This window comes from Neoarius graeffei, chromosome 1 (genome assembly GCF_027579695.1).
Source record: "Neoarius graeffei isolate fNeoGra1 chromosome 1, fNeoGra1.pri, whole genome shotgun sequence".
NCBI classification, from domain to species: domain Eukaryota; kingdom Metazoa; phylum Chordata; class Actinopteri; order Siluriformes; family Ariidae; genus Neoarius; species Neoarius graeffei.
This window is the reverse complement of record NC_083569.1, coordinates 129,187,292-129,206,702: the sequence shown is the minus strand read 5'-3', so window position 1 is coordinate 129,206,702 and position 19,411 is coordinate 129,187,292. Positions and strand designations below refer to the sequence as shown.

The 19,411-nt window shown below is 39.9% G+C and overlaps 1 protein-coding gene across 5 annotated transcripts in view; it reads right to left on the bottom strand.

The window, feature by feature from the left end:
* Positions 1–371: 371 nt before the first annotated feature.
* LOC132883513 (uncharacterized) overlaps positions 372–19,411 on the bottom strand; it is a 28,228-nt gene continuing 9,188 nt past the window's right edge. For 2 of the 5 annotated variants that reach the window (XM_060917231.1, XM_060917228.1), the window contains 5 exons: positions 5,640–5,767; positions 5,215–5,508; positions 4,850–5,131; positions 1,652–1,782; positions 890–979 (listed from right to left, as the gene is read on the bottom strand). In XM_060917231.1, coding sequence (XP_060773214.1) covers positions 1,670–1,782; positions 4,850–5,131; positions 5,215–5,508; positions 5,640–5,700 — 750 coding nt within the window. In that variant the 5' untranslated portion in view covers positions 5,701–5,767 and the 3' untranslated portion in view covers positions 890–979; positions 1,652–1,669. Of the gene's footprint in view, positions 980–1,651; positions 1,783–4,849; positions 5,132–5,214; positions 5,509–5,639; positions 5,768–19,411 lie in introns of all 5 variants that reach the window. The other 3 variants (XM_060917237.1, XM_060917246.1, XM_060917250.1) reach the window with 2 other exon arrangements.

Here is a 19,411-nt window from a genome sequence, read left to right as displayed (position 1 = left end):
ATGTCGTCTTATTTCCTGCATTTGAAGTTAAAAATAAAAATTGTTACTTTTTGAAAATGTGGACATGCGGGACTTCTACTTGGGCAAAATTTAATAACCGGACCTCAGTGACTTTTAATTGAATACCCCTGCTATAAAATATAAAACGCTTCCCATTATACACACTATAAAATATATTTAAAAAAAAAAAAAACTTTCCATTATACACACTATAAAATATAAAAAAAACCCCACTTCCCATTATACACACTATAAAATATAAAAACCACTTCCCATTATACACACAAACACTTCCCATTATACACACTATAAAATATATATATATATATATATATATATATATATATATATATATATATATATATATATATATATAAAAAACACTTCCCATTATACACACTATAAAATATAAAAAACACTTCCCATTATACACACTATGAAATATAAAAAAAAAAAACACTTCCCATTATACACACTATAAAATATAAAAAAAAAACACTTCCCATTATACACACTATAAAATATAAAAACACTTTACATTGTATATTTTAGTGTGTGTGTGTGTGTGTGTGTACACACACACACACACACACACACACACACACACACACAGCTGTTCCACCACTAAAATACTGATGTTGCTGTGCAGAGTTGTTCAGCTCTTTCATACAAGTCATTAGCTGTAGAGTCTCTAAACTGTATAATGTACTTCATCTTTCCTATAGCTGCACCGTTTGCACTTATGTGGCACTTTCACCCAGTTGTGAACTGCTGTGGGGCTGTTTGATCGCTGCTCTCTCTCTGCTCTACTGTCCATTTGTGGGACATCAGCCAACTCTGCCAGTCCTATGTGGAACCGCCCTATGGTTCCGTTTACAGATGCCTGCCTTCTTTCTACTCCATGATTAGCCTGCTGTACGAAATGATCTTCTGAAGTCCCCGTGTTTAGCCGTTCTGTCTCTGGCGAGCTGTTCGAATCCTATCAGATAACCAAATACACAGAGAACACAGATCAGGAAATATATTTACACAAATTACACAACACAAGAAGCAAATAGGCATGATGGATTGTTTCACTTTAAAATAAATTTAAAAAAAATATCTAGGCCACTCCCATCTCTTTCAGAAGCACAGAAAGCTCGGGGAGAGGGGATAACTGCTCTGCATACTGAGAAATCAAAACCCAAAACTCCTTTCCCTCCAGCCAGAGCTTGTGCTTTAACCAGCAGGCTAGCATTAGCTGGAAAACATGCTTGACTGGCTCTGTGCCACGTTCAACGCTGCAGTAATGTCCACGTTATTCAGGAACAGGCGATAAGGTCAAATATACACACACATTCCTGCAGGTTAAGAACAGAGGTCACACCGCTAACAGAGGGAACTCACCAGCTAACGCTAGCGAAAAGAAAAAAAAGTTATTTTTGAAGGAGAGAAAGGTTTGTCTTTTCCCCAAATCAGTAACCGTGACAGTCTCACTGATCTGCATCGACAAATAAACTGTTCAACACTAACAGACTGAGAAAATGGCAAGAACAGCAGCAGATTATTACACACTCAGACTGACAAACATCTACTGGTTACCACACACACACACTCATCCGAGTGATCACCTCATGAGGCCGAATGACTCAGTTACACACACATTACTTACTGCACTTGGTTGTCATCTTCACTTCCTCAGGAATACACGCTTCACATACAGCACATAAGACAGCAGCAGTAACGCCACCAACACCAACACCAACACCACCACCCACACTGGTATCCCACCACACTTTGGTCCTGGAGTTGAAACACACAGAAAACATGTCACTAGAGCTGCAACAACTAATCCAGTAAGCTGCCCATTTTTAAAGACATCATTCACATAACCAACAAAAATGTGTTAAAAGACACGGCACAGGTATCTGTTTGTGTGTGACATCACTGTGCAGTGATACAAGTGGGTTTTATAAAAACTGTCATTGTTTAGGTCTTCATGGTTCAGCATAAACCTGAAAACGAGAGCGAGTCATGCTTCCTGTGATGAAGTGGCATTGGCCATGTGGTGATGCTCTCCATCCCTGTGGTGGATTTGGGCAGGGCATCATCTTGTTGGGAGTGGCACGGGGCGCCAACACAAAATAAATGAATAAAAAAAAAATCCAAGTATTGAGATTTGCACGGTTGGTTTTCAGTCGATCATTTGCACATCAGTGATATCTTGTCACCGTGTAGATCAATGAACCTTCCAGAGTGGCACCATGATTCTAGTTTGATCTGGGCAGCCAGAATACTTCCTGGTCTCCCACTCAGAAGTACGAGATGGGGAGGGGAGTTAGGTTGACCTTTGACCTCCGATCTCCCCAATGGAAGCCCGAGGTAGGGGGACTGGGGGAATCTATTAAATAGTGCACAGTGTACTAATGCGGAGTAAAATCAGGTCACACTATGAAGTGCTACCAAAGAAACCACAAGTCATTCACTGTGACTTTATAGTTTCACTGACGGTGTTGCATTTTTTTCCCTGGTTTGTGTGAAATCGTTAAGAACAATATAAATCCAGTCTGTCCAGCACCAGGGTGAACTGGTTTAGTCCTGACTCAGTGTTGGGGGAGGGGCAACGTAGCGATGCTCGAGTGTGAAATCAACACAAATGGATAAGAACAGGTCTGGGGTCAGCCATCAGGTGCCCAGTTTAGGAGAAAGAGGAAAGAAGAAGAGGAGAAACGTGTAAAAGATTAAAAGGTATGCAGCGGTCATCACTTTATAAGTATAATATTATGCGTGTAATTAAATAGTCAAACACTTAGGCTTGTTAGCCTCAGTTGCTTACTTGTGATGACAATATTCTGTTTTCTGTCCAGCTAGCTTACAGAAACATTTAATACAAGAAGACAGACTCCTCTATATCCCTCGCCCTATAGACCAACTATACACCAAGTTTCAAGATATTCTTTGTCACATTTTTCAAGTTGTGCTGCAGGAAACCAACCCGACCTCTTTACACTGACCTCAGCAGCCCATGGCATAAACCCACCGCACCTTTGGTCCAGGGGAGCTAAAAATTAACATCTCACATTTCTTAGTCTCAAAAGACACACATACATTACTGAATCAACACATATACCAACTTTCAAGACCAAACCACTCATAGTTTCCAAGTTCTGCTCTGGAAACAAAAACTACCCCCAAGACCAAGTCTGAAATTGTTTCCATGGAAACATGAAAAATTAAAATTTCTTCGTATGAAAAGGCACATCTACATCACCCTGTTAACATGTACACCAAGTTTCAAATCTGTATCATCAATAGTTTTGGATATATGCTCCAGAAACGAACACTGCTCTTAGAAATCTATTTATTATGTAAAAAATTGAAAAATACTTTTTTTCAAAATCCAAAATAGCAAAAGGCACCAGTTCACATGTTGCTCGATATGTATACAAAGTTTCATGAAGATATCTTCAGTAGTTTTAAAGATATGGCCCAGAAACGAGAATGTGACGGGACGGACGGACGGAACTCGTTTCTATAATAATTTCACGCAGTTTGTTCGTACGTGTACCTTGCAGCAAAAACCTAACGAGCACATCTACTGTAATAATTCTATTGTTCATTTTTACTCACACAATTTGTATTTCTCCGGTACTTTTTGATAAATAGATGCAAAAGACAAATTTAATATGCAGTTTTTAAGTGTGTGTGTTGGGGGAGGGGGGGTTAATTGTGGATGAGGGGTTTTGTAAGCGATTGCTGTTGTTGCTATGTTGAAGTTGTGGCATTAGCCCCGTCTCCATTACTGTTCCTCTAGTTATTGAGTGAAGACGGCGTTTTGTACACCGTGATGGTGATGAAGACCATGTTCACATGAAGATGTTGCTCTGTTCAGACCAGTGTGTCCGGACTCAGAGCTGGTAGAATCCAGGAGCGTTGTGAAAGCCGTGTGAGGGACCAAGTCATTTTAACCAACATTCAACTGTTGACATTTCTTGAGCACTTTACTAATACACATCAGTGACAACGTTTACTTTCTCCATCATCACGCTGTGCAATAAATCCAGTGCTAGAAACGGGTGCAATATTTATGCGGCAGCAGTTTGTTTATTTCATGTCTGTTGTATCTTTCACTGCACATGGAGCGAGGAGAGATGCAGTTTCGTTCTGCTCTGCACTACTTGGTGTACGGTCTGAATAACAAAGTTGACTTTGATTTGAGTGGAGTGAGCCGGATTCCTCGCTTCCCAACTACAGTCAGGAAGACGAAACAGGGAAGGTGACGTACTGTAGTGGATTTTGCTGAGGGAGATTTCTCCAGGCTGGAAAAGTTCCCTTGAAAAGGAAGTTGGCTGTCTGCCCCAACAGAGCCAGCTATTTCATCACGTCTTTACTCGCTGTTCTACCGTAATCGTGGTGCCGAGCTCAACCCTATGGTACCCCTCCTATACTGCGGTATTGCAGTTATTGTTGCAGTCTACACCGTCAAGTGAGCACCTACAACATGCCAAGAAGAAAGGACCGAGTGAGCGAAGGAGCTTCTTAGGGATGGTAAATCAGTTGGGGAAGTTCATCATGATGGTGTCTGAATCCATCAAACAAAGCTGAGCTGATTGAGTTTTTGTACCAGGAGTGGCATAAAGTCACTCAAGAGCAACGTGAAAGACTGGCGGGGAGCATGTTAACACGCATGAAAGCGGTGATTAAATGTCAGGGTTATTCCATCAAATATTGATTTCTCAACTCATCCCATGTTCAAACATATAACGCCTCTGCTCTGTGCTCAGTGTGAGAGACTGATGGTAATAACAATATCATTTAAAGGAAGACAGTATATTAACTATATATTATAGACAGGACAGTAATCCCCTACCTTCAACACTGACTGCGTAAATATGAAGGTCTTCCTTCTCCTCCGGATCTCGGACGATGTAAACTCCCCCATCAGTCGACTGGACTCCTCTCAGTGTGAGAACCGTGTTAGTGAGTGATGTTCTCGAGGTGTATTCAGCTGGACAGTGGAGTGAACTTCTGTCCACACTGCAGATCTGTTCATCTGAATCTCTGTGGTAATAGATCACCTCCACTCGCTCTGATACGTGCAAATCCAGCAGCAGATCTTCACCAGGCTTCAGCTGAACTAATGAGCTCCGTCCTGAGAAGAATAAATTAATTGTATGTAAATGTGATCATTTCCATCAGCAGCAGTTGGTCTGTAGAGCAGGTAAAGACACTTACTGTCGATGCTGAGTCGCACATCATTAACGTCTCTTCCATCACACCGACACGTGTACAGTTTCCTCTGACTGAAATCAGCTGCAGGGATGGTGAGGGTGAGATTTCCCTTCAGGTACTCATCATGGAACATTTTAAATCCCTCCTCTGACCAGCAGGATGTCTGATTGCACTGAGCCACTACATGATTGTTACCGAACGGAGTCCATGTGGCCTCACGAGAACAGGTCCATTCACATGGCAGAGCAGCAGACTGATTAAACTTCACCCGTACTGTAGTAACAGCTGATACAGGTGCTGAAACAGAGAGAAAATACTTCACACTTAGTGTTTTTAACCCCCCAATACGTACAGGTGAGACACAACAGTGTAATACAGGAAGCTCACATCCAAATATTACTGTGATATACCGGAGTAAAATCACTTACTAGTGATGGACGTGATCGTGATGACGAAGAGGACACCGCAAAGGACACAGGAGGACGTCATGTCTGAGACGGCACCACCAGCACTTCTTAAGGTTTAGTCAGCAGGGCAGTACTCTGCATATATCACACTGTACGGGTCAGAAACCAACCAGACATTCAGACTCAGCTTCTGCCCAGTCCACACTGGCATTTTTAGCCGTATGGCTAACAAAAATCAGAATAATTGCGTTATAAGGGCATGTATGTCACTAGAGGCACTCTCAGGCTATCACAGTTTCACTGATTAATCAATTTTACTAAATATCAGCTGATTTACAGTGGTGCTTGAAAGTTTGTGAACCCTTTAGAATTTTCTATATTTCTGCATAAATATGACCTAAAACATCATCAGATTTTCACACAAGTCCTAAAAGTAGATAAAGAGAGCCCAGTTAAACAAATGAGACAAAAATATTATACTTGGTCATTTATTTATTGAGGAAAATGATCCAATATTACATATCTGTGAGTGGCAAAAGTATGTGACCCTTTGCTTTCAGTATCTGGTGTGACCCCCTTATGTAGCAATAACTGCAGCTAAACGTTTGTGGTAACTGTTGATCAGTCCTGCACACCGGCTTGGAGGAATTTTAGCCCGTTCCTCCGTACAGAACAGCTTCAACTCTGGGATGTTGGTGGGTTTCCTCACATGAACTGCTCGCTTCAGGTCCTTCCACAACATTTCCATTGGATTAAGGTCAGGGACTTTGACTTGGCCATTCCAAAACATTCACTTTATTCTTCTTTAACCATTCTTTGACAGAATGGTCATTTCTTTTTCAGCTAGCGATCTTTTTAAAGTTTTTTTTTTCACATGACACAATGGTACCACAGTGGGTAAAAACATTGGATGATAACTCCGACTGGTTTTATTAAAGCGTTTTAGTAAGCAACAGCTTCACATGAGCTAATAAAGGCTAATACTGAGGTCTAGCATCTTAGAATCTTAACATGTACCTCTGCGCTTACCGGAGTCCAACAGAGGGCTCACGCCATAGTAGCGGCTCCTCTCTCTTTTCCTCAACATTCACAAACTCTCTCCTAATAAACGAAAGGTTTATCAACACACTATGTGAAGATTAATTGTGAATTTATGAGTTTTACGTCACGTTTCATATCCAAGGTCCGACAGCTCACTCAACAGGTGTGCTGCTCTCAGATCGGTGTGTGGGCGTGAGCAGGACGTGCTCAGCGACAGTTAAAAGGAATACAGGGCCGATTCGCCACCAACTGGTGGGACACGGGAACTACACTCAAATAACATATGGGTTTAGTAACCATATGGGTTACATTTATACTGAACGATGTTCATTATAAAAATCAGTCTGTGATACTTTTTGGTGGAAAACGCAGCAGTATCTCACTGGTATGATTACGTCCTCCATCAGTCTGTTTCCTGCTCTGTTCGGATGGAACTGAGGAGGACTTGTACAGACAAACTCCTGCTAGAATCCTGTGTGTTGATGGAGAAAATCCTCGGCTGAACCCGTCCAGAGCTGGGATCATCTCGGAAGGCAGGGTGGTGATGAATGAACTGACTGACCTGCCTCAGGCCTTCCGTCTCCTTTATGGACTGATTTATTCCCGGCACCTGCCCCACCCCAAGGGTATGAAAAACACTTTGACCTTTGTTCAGCGGGTAATGCTCGACCTCGGTAAAGTGAGCTGGCACCCAAAAATTTACTTTTTTAGGGGAGGGGACCCCACAATCAGTTTGCAATGTAAAATGGGGTTCCAAATAGTCACACGACTGCTCCAGATATCAAGTGCTTTTGTTTTATGTTGACAGGGCTTGACATTAACGGTTGTCCGCTTATCCGGGACAAGTGATCCTTTACGTCGGACAAGTTCATCGTCTCAGTTACTTGTCCGATCGGACAAGTGCCAAAATACGCCGATATTCGGGTTAGGCCAAAAAAAAAATAAATAAATAAATAATAATAATGTGTTTTCCCGGTTACCCGACCGACCCTAATCCGTACTGCCCGACCCTAAACTTTTTTTTAGTTTTTTTCCCAGTCGCAACTTTTACATATAACCCAACCACGTGAACCGGAAGTTTTTGTCACTCACTGGGAAAATGGCGGCTGCCATGTTCTCACATGTGGTCGTGGCGATTGAAATTGATCCTTGTAAACACATCGGCGGCATTAATGTACATCTTTATAAATCTTTATAAATGTAACCCATATGGTTACTAAACCCATATGTTATTGACATCATTTTCAAAACTGTTGACTGTGCGAGACATTTTTTTACCACTACCATAGTGAACACGGTAAAGGGGAAATCTTTCAAAGCAAGGCCTCCACAGATCCGGACATAAACTCGTCAACGAAATATTTTGATGTGGATCCTGGTCTTATAATTGGTGACCTTGTGGCCAATTTTAATGTAAAAAAGTTAAAATATACTTGTATCCCAGTGGACAACCCTTTGGAAACGGCTGCCAATGAAGCTACAGCGAAGACTATCGACGCTTTTCAGATTCTCATGGCAAGAGGACGTGAGTTTCCACCAAAGACGACCAGTAGGCGCGTATAGATAAATCTGAAAAATCGCTGAACGTGTCCAAGTCAAAACAATTTTCTAGCATGATCTAGCAAGGGATTAGCCATGAAGCTATCCCCTAGATCTCCCAACCCACAAATATTTAATAAATTAAAGAAGAACCTTGAAATTATAAACATAAATTTGTATTTGTAAAATCACATTTTAAAAAGTGCATGAACATTAAAAGCATTACATTACCTTAAATCTATAAATATATATCTGTACAATTATAAAAAGGGGATTGGTGAATTCGTAGACAAAGTGAATTCGTAGATAAAAATTCGTAGACAAAATGTAGGTGAATTCGTAGACACCTTTTTTTAAATGGTGCAATATCAGAAAGGAGGTGCATTGAACCATATTCCAAAAGCTATCTCTCAGTGTTTTTACCCACAGCGCCATTTAACACAACTATTTCCTCTCGGTGTTTTTACCACAGGACCATTTCACACAACTATTTCCTCTCAGTGTTTTTACCCAAGCGCCATTTCATACAACTATTTCCTCTCAGTGTATTTACCCACAGGGTAGAGGTCTGTGCGGGTCGGATTTTTCAGTCCCGCTCCCGCAAAGAATCACCGTAAAATACCAAATAATAGCCGAGTTCCAATTAACCGCCGAGTTCCCTTTAACGGCCGGGTGTACGCGTGTGTTGTGACAAATAAAGGCCGGTTCCGAATACTCGCCGGGGTCTAAAAAAAAAAAAAAAAAAGCGTCCGAACGTTCTATCTAGAATCTTGAGGCCCAGCACTTTTCTGGTTTTCTGGTGTTTAAACGATTTTGCATTGCATAGTTTTCTACCGAAACAATATGAATGAATGAATGAATGAATGCAAAATGAAATTATTTCTATAATACTGTTTACAACATTTTGTTACGTGATAATAAACATGCCATTTCAATGTTATAATCTTGGTCTACCGTAATATTTCTTGAGGAATGCAACTCCGTAACTTTTGACAGATGTCTTAGCCAATTACGTTTGACATGGGTGTGTGGGATATCACTTACGTCATCAAATTAGGAATACCCCTTTGGGTATACCCAACGAAAGCCAGCGTGTGTGGTGACATTGAGGACTGCGGGTTTCCAAGGTTGGACTGCTGCTTCTGTTAAACGACCTAAATTGCCGAATGCATGCGTCAAAGCACACACTGAGTTTTATTAAAGACCTTATACCATTTCACTTGCCCTTACCCATTCGGATCTGGAAGACGCTTTACAAAAAAGGTGAGAGCGTTCTAACATGCATTTCAGCCTGCTCGCGGCCAATCTAATCCAAGGGGCCTTTTCAACAAGTAATCTGTTGTGCAAGTTGGGCAGAAGCACGCGTCAGGCAGGCAACATGTAGGCCTACAAGTCAGTAACCTATTCAACTAACTTTCATCCGAACTTTAAGTTTTCTATGGGGTCGAGCCACCGTACCAACTCACTCGGGGAATAGGCTCATATCGGCCAAATAGGGAGACGTCTTGGAGAGAAACGTGAGAATGCAAGATGACAGTATGTAGCCACTGCAGGTCACTTATTTTTCAGCATAAGAAAAAACCCTTTGGTTTGACACTTCGCACCCTAATTATGTTACTTCAACGTCGCGCCCTCCATGCAATTTCAGATTGACAGACATCGCGAAGCGCAAAGGGTGGAGGCTGCATGGGTGAGGGTGATAGCAAGTGACCATAACTTTGCAGAGTAATTAAATCACAGTGCTGCGCACAGACAATGGTGTGGTTTCTTGATTATTTTGTAAAGCATGCGCTTAACTAGTCATTAACAGGAAAAGGTGTGTGATTTATCCTTTATCCACCCCGACTGTGCCATGCGAAGATGCATTCTGCGCGTCTTCAAAATTCCCCGAAGTCAGCACCGTGCTATCTGTAATCTAACTCTAAACAAACTGTAAGTTATACTGGTTAAAAGTAGGCCTATCTGAGAATGATTTTTTCCCCGTTTTGAGGTAGATTTTGGGGAAGGTGTTTGTGAAGAAGGAATTAATCGCCTGTTCCAAATAGCCGCCTAGTCTCTAATACGCGCCGGGTCTCTTACGTGATTGAGACAAATAATAGCCCGGGCTATTATTTGGTATTTTACGGTATGATTTTCAGTCCCGCTCCCGCCTGCCATATTTTGTCCCGCTCCCGCCCGCAAATCCCGCATGATGCAGACGTTCGCGTTATTTCTCAGGAAAGTTCTTGTCTCGACACAGCGTGATGTGCCCCGCCCCCTACTTACATGGATTTGAGCATAAATATCTACAGCTCACATTCACGTTGGCGCGGGAGCGAAGCTGCGCGAGAGCGGGCCGCGTAATAACAACAAACGCAATGCCCCCGAAGAAAGCTCCTACGGTCGAGGAGATAGATGATATTAAAAAATCCCTCGACTTTCTGGGGGAAGAAATCTCTGCTGTCAGGATGCAGCAGAAGACCATCCTGGACCTGGTAGAAGAGGTCAAAGCTCTGAGGCTGCAGAATTCAGAGAAGGCAAAGAGGATCGCCATTCTCGAGAACCGAGTGGAGGAGCTGGAGCAGTACACCCGGATGAATGACATCATTGTGACCGGACTGCAAATTCAACCCCGCTCATATGCTGGAGCAGTGGCGAGAAGAGATGGAGAGGAACTGAACGAGGAGGATGCTAACTCTGTGGAGAAACAGGTGTTAGCATTCCTGCACTCCAAAGGGATTGAGGTAAAAAGCAATAACATCGAAACATGTCACCCTCTCCCACAGAGAAGCAACACTGGCAAACCAGCTGTAATAATGAGATTTGCCAACAGAAAGCATAAGATGCAATTGTTAAAACAAGGGAAGAAACTGAAAGGCTCAGATGTTTTTTTAAATGAGCACTTAAAAAAAATGCAGACATTGCAAAAAAGGCGAGACTCCTAAGGAAACAGGGGAAAATCCAAAACACTTGGACACAAAACTGCAAGATTTTCATTAAGCTGAAGGGATCTCCAGAAGAGGCCAAGATCTTGGTCATCCGAGATATTGGGGAACTGGACAAATTCTGAGGGAGCCAATCAAAGCAACTTACAATCATGACACAAGGATGGGACACTGGACACAAGAACTGGACACTTTCCTTTATACTGAGCACAAAATACAAGATATGGAAAATAATATTGATCCGGAAAATAATCTTTTCAGCAACATCAATATCAGCTGCCGGTATTACACTGAATATCAATACAATGCAAAGATCAGAGACGGAAATAAGATATCAATTATTCATTTCAATATCAGAAGTATGTATGCCAATTTCCATAAAATGAAGGAATATCTCAGTCAGTTCAATACTCCATTCAATATAATAGCCATATCAGAAACTTGGATCAACAATGAGATGGGAGTAGATTTTGAGCTGAACGGGTATGAATTAAATTATATCAATAGAAAGAACAAAAGAGGAGGGGGAGTGGCAATATATGTTGATAATAGTTTGGAATATAAAATTAATAATAAAATGACGGTAGCTGTTGATGATTGGATGGAGTGTATTACAATAGAAATATGCTGTGAAAAAATGAAAAATATAACGGTGAGCTGTATATACAGATGTCCTGGATCAAGCATAGAAGTTTTTATAGATTGGATGGAAAGTATGTTTATAAAATCAACACAGAAGGTCATGTACATCTGTGGTGATTTTAACATCGACCTCTTAAATCATAAGAAACACAAAATGACAGAAGAGTTCATTAATTCAATGTTCAGTATGGGACTGTATCCAACTATTACCAGACCAAGCAGGATCACTTCTCACAGCACCACTTTAATAGATAATATATTTACTAATATCCTGGAAAATAATACAGAGAGTGGACTACTATTAACAGACATCAGTGACCACCTACCTATTTTTAATGTATATTACTGTAATTATAGCAAGAAAAAGGATACTAAAAATTATAAATATCTAAGACTGAAAACTGAAGAAACCATGATTGCACTAAAAATGACTTAATAATACAGGACTGGAATGTAGTTTATAAAGAAAAAGATGTTGATAAAGCATATGAGGAATTTTTAATAATATTTAATGAACTATATAATAAAAATTGTCCTATAAAGAAATACAGCAATATACATAAATATACAAATAGTCCGTGGGTCACCAAGGGGCTACAAAATGCCTGCAAAAAGAAATATATTATACAGACAATTCTTAAAGCATCGAACTATAGAGGCAGAGGAAAAATATAAAAAATATAAAAATAAATTAACTAATATTATGAGGATATGCAAGAAAGACTATTATAATAAATTAGTGGAGAAAAATAAAAACAATATTAAAGGTATATGGACTGTACTAAATGGTATTGTGAGAAATGGATCCAAAACTTCAAATTACCCGGAGTACTACACTGAAAATGATAAGATCATAAATAATATGGAGGAAGTGGTGAATGGTTTTAACCAATTCTTTGTAAATGTGGGACCAGATTTAGCGGCAAAAATAAAGGAACCTGAGACAACACAATGTGGGGACATAGAAGCTATGGGGGACAGAAATCCAAGTACAATTTTTCTAACTGCAACTGATGATGAAGAAATTATCCAAATTGTAAGAAAATGTAAAAACAAAACCTCTGCAGACTGGAATGATATAGACATGTTAACAGTAAAGACAGTTATTGAGGGAATTGTGAAACCACTCACCCACATCTGCAATTTATCTTTTCAATCAGGTACATTTCCAGACAAAATGAAAATTGCAAAAGTGATACCATTGTTTAAAACTGGAGATAGACACCATTTCACAGACTACAGGCCTGTTTCTTTACTCCCCCAATTTTCCAAAATACTCGAAAAACTTTTTTCAGATAGACTGGACAAATTCATTGAAAAAAACAACCTCCTTACAGACAGTCAATATGGACTCAGAACGGACAGATCAACATCGATGGCACTAATGGAACTAATAGAGGAAATCACAAACTGTATAGACAATAAAAAAATAGCAATTGGAGTCCACAGCATTCGATACCATTGATCACAGTATATTATTAAGTAAACTAGAAAAGTGTGGTGTTAGGGGAGTTGGGTGGAGTTGGCTGTCGAGCTATATAAGAAACAGGCAACAGTTTGTGCAGATAGGTGACCATAAATCTGATTTCATGAACATTAAATGCGGGGTACCACAGGGGTCAATATTAGGTCCGAAATTATTCATAATATACATCAATGACATATGTACAATTTCGCAAGAACTGAAATTTGTTTTGTTTGCAGATGACACCAATATTTTTTGTTCCGGTGAGAATTTGCAGTAGACTTTAGAGATAATCACAACTGAAATAAATAAACTAAAACTATGGTTTGACAAAAATAAATTATCATTAAATCTAAGCAAAACAAAGATTATGTTGTTTGGGAGACATAAAATAGATTGTAATGTAGAATTGATAATAGACAATACTAAGATAGAAATGGTACAGGAAATTACATTTCTTGGTGTGATTTTGGATCCTAAAGTCTGCTGGAAACCTCATGTAGGATACGTACGAGCAAAACTGGCCAAGTGTTTGGCAATTCTGTGGAAAACAAAATATATTCTTGATTGTAAATCTTTGCATACTCTATATTACTCATTATTTTTGCCATATCTGACTTATTGTGTCGAAGTCTGGGGAAACACCTACAAAACCACTCTGCAGCCGATATGTACAATACAGAAAAGAGCAATAAGGACAATAAACAAAACAGGATACAGAGATCACACAAACCCACTATTCATAAAATCACACGTTGAAATTTATGGATCTGGTCAAATTCAGAACAGCACAAATAATGTACAAAGCAAGAAATCTATTGCCAAAAAATATACAAGGAATGTTTAGTGAGAGAGAGGGGGGATATAATCTAAGGGGAGACCTAAATTTTAAAAAACCAAAGGTTCGAACAAATATGAAAAGCATGTGCGTATCGAGCTGTGGGGTGACTTTATGGAACAGACTGGAGACAGAAATAAAACAAAGTGCAAATATAAATCTGTTTAAAAAAAAAGGTACAAAAAAATATTTTTAAACAAGTATATTGCAGAGGAAGTATGTTAATGGAGGATGATGAGGGATAAATAGAATAGGGTTGATTGTTATATTAGAACTAGCTTAGTATATGGTATATATTTATTTATGGGGATAGATATCTTCATATTTACAGGGATAAGTATGTAGTAGATTTTTTTTGTAATTATATATTTATATAGATATTTATGAAGTGTATGTGTTTGTATGTATAATGTGTGTATATATATATATATATATATATATATATATATATATATATATATATATGGGCGGCACGGTGGTGTAGTGGTTAGCGCTGTCGCCTCACAGCAAGAAGGTCCTGGGTTCGAGCCCCGTGGCCGGCGAGGGCCTTTCTGTGCGGAGTTTGCATGTTCTCCCCGTGTCCGTGTGGGTTTCCTCCGGGTGCTCCGGTTTCCCCCACAGTCCAAAGACATGCAGGTTAGGTTAACTGGTGACTCTAAATTGAGCGTAGGTGTGAATGTGAGTGTGAATGGTTGTCTGTGTCTATGTGTCAGCCCTGTGATGACCTGGCGACTTGTCCAGGGTGAACCCCGCCTTTCGCCCGTAGTCAGCTGGGATAGGCTCCAGCTTGCCTGCGACCCTGTAGAAGGATAAAGCGGCTAGAGATAATGAATGAATGAATGCATGTATATGTGTATATAGGTATATGGATATGGATATGGTATGTAGTATATATTTATTTTTGTAATTATATATTTATATGGATAATCATGAAGTGTATATATGGTATATTTTTATAGGTGTATTAATGTAGTTTGGATTTCGGGGTAGTTAAAAAGGGGTGGGAAATTAAAAAAAGTATTGTACTTCTTCCCACTCCTTTTTCGAACAATGTGCAGTGTATTGTAATGTATTAGCTCTTTATGTTATTTTATTCTTTTTTTGTCACTTTTTTCATTTTCTTTCTTTTGTATGTACAAATAGTTACATACATTTTTATACATGTTCGAAATAAATAAATTCATTCATTCATTCATTCATTCACGTTTGTTATTATTTACCTTGTTTCTGAATTCAGCATGTAGTGTCTAATAATAATAATAATAATAATAATAATAATAATAATAATGTGCTGTCAAGCGATTTAAATATTTAATCGCGAATCACACATTTTTATCACATGAGAAACCATTGCAATTCTCTGATCAGCATAAAAAAGTGAATGGGCTTGCTTTGTACCAAGGGTGTTGTGTTGTTTTTTTTTTAATTGCAAAGCAGAGCTAACAAGAGGAGTGAACTTCACTCTTCTTCCACTTCAGTCAGTGAAGTGATTTCCTACTTGAGTTAGTCTACAGCTCTATCAGAGAGATAGGTTACACAGTGACGGTAGGCTTGACATGCTTGATTATAATATAAAGTACACTATATTAAGTTGTTCGTTGATAAATATTGCATTGAGTCTGATCTTTACTGTTTCATCTCACTTAACACATTTCGTACTTTTACACTTTTTCTGCCTGTTGATGCATCGCGCTGTCCAATCAGAGGTGGCCAAATTTGCATATTACAGGAAGGATTTCTGGGATAGCGTTGAGTTTACAGACGCTGTCTTCTTAAAACTGAATAAATATTTAAAAAGAGCCAAATGAGCCAGTCTTTTGAACGGCTCTTTTCAAAGAACGGATCACAAAGATGCGGATCCCATCAAAGAGCCATAAATCCCATCTCTACTAGTTTCAAAAGCTGATGAAAAACCTACATCATGTCACAGAGCGTTAATCTCACGATAAAAAAAAAAAAATTATTGCCGTTAAAATTGAGTCAAGTTAACGCGATAACGTGACATTTTTTACAGCAATAATAATAATAATAAAAAAAAGACAGGCGAGCACGTAATTCCGAGTGGAAATTTGGTATATTTATTGTTCAGCCATACAAAACATTAGGCTAACCCAGTTTACATTTGTTAAGCATTTCTAACTAGAATATCCTATAGAATACCCTAAAAGCATAGCATATATAAATGTTATAACAAAACACAGTCCTAGCCTACTTATCACAGCAAGCAAAGGGCAGCTGATTTCCATCCGCGTCGTACACGAGTGAGAACGACTTCCAAATGTCCGATTTCAGGACTCTTGACTTTTTAACGGTAAACGTACCTCTTTTTAAAGCAGCACTTACTTTTGAAGCACTGTGAGATTCAGTAAAGGAGCTCTGCTCTTCTGCCATGATCGGAGATCTCAAAACACGGAACAGGAAAAGAATGGAGAAACGAACGAGAGATATTTATCCTCTCCTGGATCAGAATCATAATTCTGATGACCAGCTCATCTAAGGTGTCATTGAGGCATCATGTTAGTGTGGGTCACTGGAGGCTGGGTGTGAACTGCGAGTCATTAGAGTGATCAAAGGATTTCCTGTTAGGGTGATCAATGGCAAATTTAAGATGCCATTCCTCACTCAATCTGGCAATCTGACTCTCTCTGCAAATTTAGGCATCTTAAAATGTTTTTATTAATGCCAAATAAAATATCCAGCACAAATTATATATGATAAAATTTATAAATTATTAATTTATGTCTATTTCAAACACGTTTTTAGTTAGCGGGACTGCAGCTTATCACGGCTCCCGCCCGCGCCACATATGTGCACTCCCGCTCCTGCCCGCGCGCGCGCGCATATGTGCACTTCCGGTCCCGCCCGCGCCCACAATGAGCTTTCAAAATTTGTCCCGCACCGCACTGCTTTGCGGCGGGTCCCGCGAGTCACGCGGGAGTGCAGGGCTCTACCACAGGGCCATTTTACAGAAGTATTTCCTCTCAGTGTTTTTACCACAGGGCCATTTCACACAACTACAGTGGTGCTTGAAAGTTTGTGAACCCTTTAGAATTTTCTATATTTCTGCATAAACATGACCTAAAACATAATCAGATTTTCACACAAGTCCTAAAAGTAGATAAAGAGAACCCAGTTAAACAAATGAGACAAAAATATTATACTTGGTCATTTATTTATTGAGGAAAATGAGCCAATGTTACATATCTGTGAGTGGCAAAAGTATGTGAACCTCTAGGATTAGCAGTTAATTTGAAGGCGAAATTAAAGTCAGGTGTTTTCAATCAATGGGATGACAATCAGGTGTGAGTGGGCACCCTGTTTTATTTAAAGAACAGGGATCTATCAAAGTCTGATCTTCACAACACGTTTGTGGAAGTGTATGATGGTACAAACAAAGGAGATTTCTGAGGACTTCAGACAAAGCATTGTTGATGCTCATCAGGTTGGAAAAGGTTACAAAACCATCTCTAAAGAGTTTGGACTCCACCAATCCACAGTCAGACAGATTGTGTACAAAGGGAGGAAATTCAAGACCATTGTTACCCTCCCCAGGAGTGGTCGACCAACAAAGATCACTCCAAGAGCAAGGCGTGTAATAGTTGGCGAGGTCACAAAGGACCCCAGGGTAACTTCTAAGCAACTGAAGGCCTCTCTCACATTGACGAATGTTAATGTTCATGAGTCCACCATCAGGAGAACACTGAACAACAATGGTGTGCATGGCAGGGCTGGAAGGAGAAAACCACTGCTCTCCAAAAAGAACATTGCTGTTCGTCTGCAGTTTGCTAAAGATCACGTGGACAAGCCAGAAGGCTATTGGAAAAATGTTTTGTGGACGGATAGAACTTTTTGGTTTCAATGAGAAGCGTTATGTTTGGAGAAAGGAAAACATTGCATTCCAGCATAAGAACCTTATCCCATCTGTGAAACATGGTGGTGGTAGTATCATGGTTTGGACTCGTTTTGCTGCATCTGGGCCAGGACAGCTTCCCATCATTGATGGAACAATGAATTCCGAATTATACCAGCGAATTCTAAAGGAAAATGTCAGGACATCTGTCCATGAACTGAATCTCAAGAGAAGGTGGGTCATGCAGCAAGACAATGACCCTAAGCACACAAGTCGTTCTACCAAAGAATGGTTAAAGAAGAATAAAGTGAATGTTTTGGAATGGCCAAGTCAAAGTCCTGACCTTAATCCAATCGAAATGTTGTGGAAGGACCTGAAGCCAGCAGTTCATGTGAGGAAACCCACCAACATCCCAGAGTTGAAGCTGTTCTGTATGGAGGAATGGGCTAAAATTCCTCCAAGCCGGTGTGCAGGACTGATCAACAGCTACCAGAAACGTTTAGCTGCAGTTATTGCTGCACAAGGGGGTCACACCAGATACTGAAAGCAAAGGTTCACATACTTTTGCCACTCATGCATATGCAATATTGGATCATTTTCCTCAATAAATAAATGACCAAGTATAATATTTTTGTCTCATTTGTTTAACTGGGTTCTCTTTATCTACTTTTAGGACTTGTGTGAAAATCTGATGATGTTTTAGGTCATATTTATGCAGAAATATAGAAAATTCTAAAGGGTTCACAAACTTTCAAGCACCACTGTATTTCCTCTCAGTGTTTTTCCCCACAGCGCCATTTCACACAACTATTTCCTCTCAGTGTTTTTACCAAAGGACCATTTCACACAACTATTTCCTCTCAGTGTTTTTACCAAAGCACCATTTCACACAACTATTTCCTCTGTGTTTTTACCACAGCGCCATTTTACACAACTATTTCCTCTCAGGGTTTTTCCCCACAGGACCATTTCACACAACTATTTCCTCTCAGGGTTTTTCCCCACAGGACCATTTCACACAACTATTTCCCCTCAGGGTTTTTCCCCACAGGACCATTTCACACAACTATTTCCCCTCAGTGTTTTTACCACAGGGCCATTTCACACAACTATTTCCCCTCAGTGTTTTTACCACAGGACCATTTCACACAACTATTTCCTCTCAGGGTTTTTCCCCACAGGGCCATTTCACACAACTATTTCCTCTCAGGGTTTTTCCCCACAGGGCCATTTCACACAACTATTTCCCCTTAGTGTTTTTACCACAGGACCATTTCACACAACTATTTCCTCTCAGGGTTTTTCCCCACAGGGCCATTTAACACAACTATTTCCTCTCAGGGTTTTTCCCCACAGGGCCATTTCACACAACTATTTCCCCTTAGTGTTTTTACCACAGGACCATTTCACACAACTATTTCCTCTCAGGGTTTTTACCACAGGGCCATTTAACACAACTATTTCCTCTCAGGGTTTTTCCCCACAGGGCCATTT